General features: G+C 49.1%; 3 protein-coding genes across 3 annotated transcripts; 1 reads left to right on the forward strand and 2 right to left on the reverse strand.

The window, feature by feature from the left end:
- Position 1: 1 nt before the first annotated feature.
- On the reverse strand, positions 2 to 1,819 carry SETTUDRAFT_30538 (uncharacterized protein; the record flags this gene model as incomplete). Its single annotated transcript, XM_008022047.1, has 4 exons — positions 2 to 229; positions 287 to 693; positions 733 to 1,237; positions 1,286 to 1,819. 4 exons carry the CDS (start codon positions 1,817 to 1,819, stop codon positions 2 to 4), a joined length of 1,674 nt encoding a protein of 557 aa, XP_008020238.1.
- Positions 1,820 to 2,415: 596 nt separating this feature from the next.
- Positions 2,416 to 4,449, reverse strand: SETTUDRAFT_86462 (uncharacterized protein; the record flags this gene model as incomplete). Its single annotated transcript, XM_008022271.1, has 6 exons — positions 2,416 to 2,613; positions 2,737 to 3,004; positions 3,053 to 3,156; positions 3,236 to 3,335; positions 3,383 to 4,349; positions 4,398 to 4,449. 6 exons carry the CDS (start codon positions 4,447 to 4,449, stop codon positions 2,416 to 2,418), a joined length of 1,689 nt encoding a protein of 562 aa, XP_008020462.1.
- A 293-nt stretch (positions 4,450 to 4,742) lies between these two features.
- SETTUDRAFT_18714 (uncharacterized protein) lies at positions 4,743 to 5,978 on the forward strand (the record flags this gene model as incomplete). Its single annotated transcript, XM_008021933.1, has 2 exons — positions 4,743 to 4,778; positions 4,827 to 5,978. The coding sequence occupies 2 exons, from the start codon at positions 4,743 to 4,745 to the stop codon at positions 5,976 to 5,978; spliced, it is 1,188 nt and encodes a 395-aa protein (XP_008020124.1).
- Between the last annotated feature and the right edge of the window lie 22 nt (positions 5,979 to 6,000).

The following is a 6,000-nucleotide window of genomic DNA, read 5'->3' on the forward strand; positions in this document are numbered from 1 at the left end:
TTCAGTAGCCACGACCGCCACGGCCACGATTCCAGCCCCAATCTTGACGTTGATCTTGACGGCGATCAAGATACGAATTGGGATTGAGGTCGGTATTGGCATAGTTGCCGCCACCTCTGCCATGAGGCTGGTCTGCTTGCCCAGAGAATGGTAGATGGCCCCCACTGCCCATGGCGGCCATTCTGTTCCACGTCGCATTTGGATTGGATTGGCCCTGCCACTCATAGTGCTAAGGTTGCGGTCGTGGCATTTCTCGTTGAGCAGCTCTCGCCTCGTCAGTCATGACGTGAGGCGTTGCGAATTGACTCTGATGCGTTGACACCAGCCCAGCCTGTGCCATTGCCCACTGAGTCCCTCGCGGTACAGTGTCCAAATTCTGCGATCTGTATGTCTGGGCTTGTTGATATCTCATAGGCAGAATTTCGGATTGGAAAGTTTGAGGGCGAACGGCTCCGAGAGTAGCCAGAGTTGGAGCTGCTCCGTACGCGTGACCGGATTCTTGTGCTTGTTGATGCGCCGTGGGCAGTGGCTCGAATTGGCTAATTTGTCTACGAGCTGGTCGATAAGAGTCCTCGTAGAACTGGGCTTGTTGGTGATGCGCATGAATCCACTGACGTGATTCAGTGGCCATCTGATTTACTGGATTGAACTCATTGTATTCGCCATATGCAGGGCGAACACTTGGTTGGACAGCTATATGTGCTGATTGCAAGCCATTAAATTATCGATGACGGGCTGGGAACTCATTTCTCAATGCTGCAAAGTCTTCGCTCTGATCCTCGCATTGTCTCTTTGGTACTGGCTCATTGGGCAACGTCGCGCGAGTGCTGGGTGGCGCATTGTTGTAAGTCCGCTTCGTCCCTGGCATCAGGACGGTTACTGGCTGTGTCGCTGGACCAGGGCCGCGGTGTGCATTCGGATTCAGGCCCAGCCTGCTCCCTCCACCCATATTCTTTCGCAATTTTGCCAGATGCCTCTTTAGTTGACTCTCATTCATTGGCCCAAAGTCGACCACTCGTATTCTCGGTTGTCGCGGCGGATTTAGCCACTCGAAATTGAGCATTTGCTGATTCAAATGGTTTCGATACTCCCTGATTCTGAGGAATCCTTGCAACTCCAAGTACCTCGCCTCTTGTTCGTTTGGCTTGATTTGCACGTTGCTTGGGATACCAGTCCTGAGGTCCCAATTCACGTATCGCACCAGAAACGCAGTCGAGGTCCAATGCGTCGGGCAGATCTGCAGCGCGTTAGCTAGTAGAAAGAGTATGAGATGCTTGTCACTTACTGCTTGGCCTTCCGGGTGTGTCCTGAAGGGCTGAGTGCAGGCGATGCAAATTGCATTCGGAGGACAATTTGGAAGGCCAGGGCAGATTGTCTTAGGCCGACCACACTCGAAGCAGTTGGCCTTGTCTCCACCCATATCTGCGTCTCGAATTAGGTAGAACATATCGCAGTCAAAGTAGTTCTCTGGTGGGATGTATCGATCGAATTCATAGCGCAGTACCCCATTGCCAGGTGGGGGCGGTGGAGGCGGTGGTTGAGGAGCCACTGAGAACGGATTCGGATGGTACGTGTTGTCGTATTGGGCATGAGACGGATATGCATCGTCAGATTCTTGCTTGCAGTGCTGATTGGGAGCATGCTCGAATCTGGAGGCATCGTCGCCGCGTCCAGATTGACCGAATTGAGTGAAGTCGGATCGATCGAATTCATCATCTTCATCGAATTCGTATTTGATTTTGGGTTGTGTTGAATGATCCCTATTGCCGGGATCAGGGTTGAGAAAAGGTGCAGCATTGCTGCGCTTTGAGTCCGCCATGTTGATGTGACTGGCGACTGGAAGTGTCGAGTGGTTCGAAAGATTTTTGTGGCGGTTAGCAAACACTCACCACGCTAGTGGGTTGCTGCTTAGCCTCACCACTCATCGTCCGCTATGGAAGTGGTCCGATCTTGTCTATTTTGTGACCCTTACTCTTTTTAGAGTGATCTCGTCGTAGTATAAGGATATCTGTCTCACATATCAGCATCAAAAGGAGAGCAGATACAAAGGAAATATTGTGATAAATTGAGATGGCACATCACCTGCTAGTAAACAAATCAAATTCAGGGCCTTTTGGGTTGGATGCAAACTAAATCATGAGGCACTCCATATGGATGTAAAAATCCAGATATCCCCGCAGCCAATATCTCATTGATATTGAGCTGACCAAAACCAAACGCATGTAATTCATCAAGCCTCCCAAGAAAACCTGTTGTGCTATTCCTCGTATGCCGTATCTGCTTTTGCCCATCATGCCTTATAGCCCTATACCCAATCTCAATAGCATATTATCTTCTCGTGCCGGACCAAAAGGTTTGTAGTGTCGCGAAAAGCACCTGAGAAGCATGCTTCAACGGAAGTCAAGCTGCCAAACCTCAATCATAGCTGACGGTCAAAGAACCAAGCTTCTTTCCTTTGACTGTAATAAAGAAGTCCAAGGCAGACTGCAGAGATATGTTGACCGTACAATCCACACTGTAGTACTTGCGACCAGATGAGCTAGTCTTCAACTTCATTTCCTTCGTAGGTAGGTCGCTCAGATCTGAAGTCAGCGTTGCCACATGGTAAATTGACTAGTTTAGTGTTAGCTATATTCATCTCAGAGGTAATACGCTTACCTTCTCTACGGATCGTGACGGAGCATTGTCTACATCGCATGCTAGAAGTTTCCATTTATCAGTCCGTGCCTCGTCTACCCACCAATTCGACACTATCTCGACAGCTGCATGTGTTGCGTCTGATGCATGCATATCTTGCCCCCTCTGAATCAACCAGCTCATTTGGTTTCTAGCCCATCTCTGGCCATCGTATTCATCGACGTACATGTCGGCCTTGTTGTGAACGCGTTTATTGAAACGTGAGGAATATGATGTACCATAATGCCGACGGCTCTTTCGCTTCAAAATAGCGCCACTACCTTGTTCAATGCCTTTGGTCACGGCACCTCGAACAACTGCTGACCAACTAAAGCAAGAGTTAGTATGCACCTTCCAAACCCAGCAGGCTACTCACGCATAGAGAGGCCGAATCGCCTGTATCTCTTGCTTCTCTACGAAGCTTTTGATCTTGGAAAACATGTATGGAGACTCCGAGAAGCCACCGACCAAGAAGAGATACTAGAAAAATTAGTATATGTAAGCCGGAAGCGCTATTGTAATACGATCGCTGGGATTCGATGTTAGATATACGACGTACCTTGATCTTGATATTGCTTTCGCGAGCCCGCTTGATTTGCTCTTGGATTAGCTCGTATGTTTGGAAAATAGATGAATCAAACATTGCTCGTGTATCGCCCCTGATTTTGTGAGTTTAGAGTTACAAAACTTGCGTCTTCGGGCTTACGCTGTGATCTTCAAATCTCCGTCGCTGATGCCTCTCTTCTCATCATCATCAATGGCGCTCAGAGGGTTTGGCAATAGCAGGTAATTCGTCTGAGTTCCCGAGAACCCGCTCTTGACCTCCATAGTGAAATCTTGAAGAAGTTTGGCCGCTTTCCTATTGAGCGAAGTACGAGGTAGCTCTTCACTTCGACAACCAGCAATCTTAATGAAGTCATCCGTGCCCAAACGGAGTTCAAGCCACTGAAGAAAAGCACGGTCGATGAAGCTACCACCACACTGAGCACCATTGCCTACAGTAGCTTCCTCGATGACCGTGGGTTGGACACTGGCAACTCGGTACGCGATAAGATCAACGGTCCCGCCTCCCATGTCGCAGACAATGAAACCGTCACCAACTGCCAGTTTCGTATCCTGTGATGTACCACGGAGCGTTTTGATGGTGTAGAGAGCAGCGGCCTCTGGCTCTGTAGTGACGATGATAGGCATTCTCAGCTCTCGAAACTCTAGAGAATTGAAGCCGGCCTTTTCGATAGCCTGCATGGTCCGGTGTTTCGCAACGTCTGACCACACAGCTGGGACCGTCACCACCAATGTTATGGGAAGCGTCCTCCATAGTTCTTTGCCGTATTTGTCGTCCAGGTTTTTGATCAAATGAGCCTTCACTTGCGCAAGGAAGTCGGCCACGATTTCAACGGGTGGTTTGCGTACCCCAAACGAAGACACAGTCTCTCCGATTACCATGGCGGCCTCGCCATCTCCACGGTTGTCTAATTCAAGCTTTGTCCACATGTGTCGCTTCTCATGTGGCGGGATGTCAGAGCCCCATCGCAGGCCTTCTTTCAGATAGGCCACCTCGCTTGGTACCTTCTCTTTTGTGCCGATCTTTCCATGACGTGACGGCCAATCGTGTACAACCTCGATATGTTGATGTTCTAAGGTGTAGTCGGATATTTCGCAGAACGACACGCCTGGGATATCAATCAGAATAGCTTAACACTCTGGAGCATTAAACTCACCAGTGTAGGTCGTGCCATAATCGAGCCCTACCACTAGTCGACTGCCTGCCATGGTTCTGTAACGGTGTTGGAGTTTTGGTAAACGGTTGCCTATTGTTAAACAGGTGAGGGGTAGAGGAGATTGCGCTGAGGTAAGTGGGGTCGAGACACTAAATAGTCGAGGTGAAGGTAAAAAGGAAACTGATTAGTCGGGTGAAGGTGAGAGAGTGGGGCTGCATCAGAGCGCCTATATCTGATTTGCAAACTGCTTGATACTCATCTCACTCCAGCAAAGGCTCACCGGACAATCTTTTATCCACACAATCAACCAGAAAATCCCAGTTGCCTCCAGGTGCAACTGCAAGCATGAGCTACAATAGCCAGAAACACTCCACGCCGACTGTAAGTTCAGCTATGATATCTCACTTTCCTAGCTCACTGCTGGTCCAGGCCTCGTTTGCTGTCATGGAAAACGCCAAGTATCCAGCCACACCTACGAAGCCTCGCGGCAACAGTATCAGTAGAAGTTGTGCCGAGAGTCCTGTCAACACTCCGCAAAACAATGCATATTCTACGCACTATATCGCGAGCAGTGGTGAAGGTGTAAAAGAACAACTACCATCACTTGTCCACAACTCCACGAACAAAAACAGAGCGTACAACAAAATACTCCGGCCCAACAAGAAACTGTACCATAAGAACAAAGGTCTGCACAGGGAAAACGCAGCCTTGAAAGACATGGTTGATCAGCTGACCGCCGCTGATGGCGATCTCAACTTGAAGAGCCATAGCGGCGAGAAACCGAAATCTGTGAAGAATGGTCTCACAACATACAATGAAGATCATAAGTCTAATGTCGATAATCTTGCCATGGGATATGTCGGATCTACGATGAGCATCGAACACTATGAAAGAGGAGGGTTTGAGGATCTGAGAAACCAAGTCAGCAGTCTTCAAGCACAAACACAAGACCTGAAAGGGAAACTCGCGAATTCACACTTACGATGCCAGTTGTTGGAGGCGAAGCTTTACGCCCCAGACGCCCAGCTCCAGAAATCACTTCAAGCTCTGGAAATGTCCCAAGGTGAAGCGCAGACCCTACGGAACCAAGTGAAGGCACTGCAGAAAGAGATGCTCGCCCAAATATCCAAAGTTGAAGTCATTTCTGACGAGACATTCTCTCGTGATTTCCACACTCTTGCCTCCCTGGTGAAATCGCTTAGCCGCTCAGTTCAGCCAGCACACGACTCGGACCTGATGAGTATCCTTGGGACTAGTATACTCCTGACTGGTGTCGTAAAGCAGCATTGGGATACACGGGCGCGCAAAAAGGTCTATGTTGAGGCATGGGTATGGTCTGTCCTGATCTCCCTGGTTTTCGACAACCCTTTCGGTTTTTACAAAAGGGACAGCAGCCTCAACAAGAACTGGAAATTCATCTTCGGCAACAGCCATGAAAAGGAATGGCCCATCCCAACTCGAGAATCTGAGAACTGGAGGCTCGTCACAGTGGAGAAGTTGTTGGGGCAGATAGGTCGTGCAACCGTAACTTCAGGACAAGTACGGAGGTGCCTCACAAAAGTTTTGTCCTGCCAAGAATAATTTAGCCGAAATCTGGCCGCTC

This window comes from Exserohilum turcica, assembly GCF_000359705.1.
Source record: "Exserohilum turcica Et28A unplaced genomic scaffold SETTUscaffold_1, whole genome shotgun sequence".
Lineage (NCBI taxonomy): Eukaryota > Fungi > Ascomycota > Dothideomycetes > Pleosporales > Pleosporaceae > Exserohilum > Exserohilum turcicum.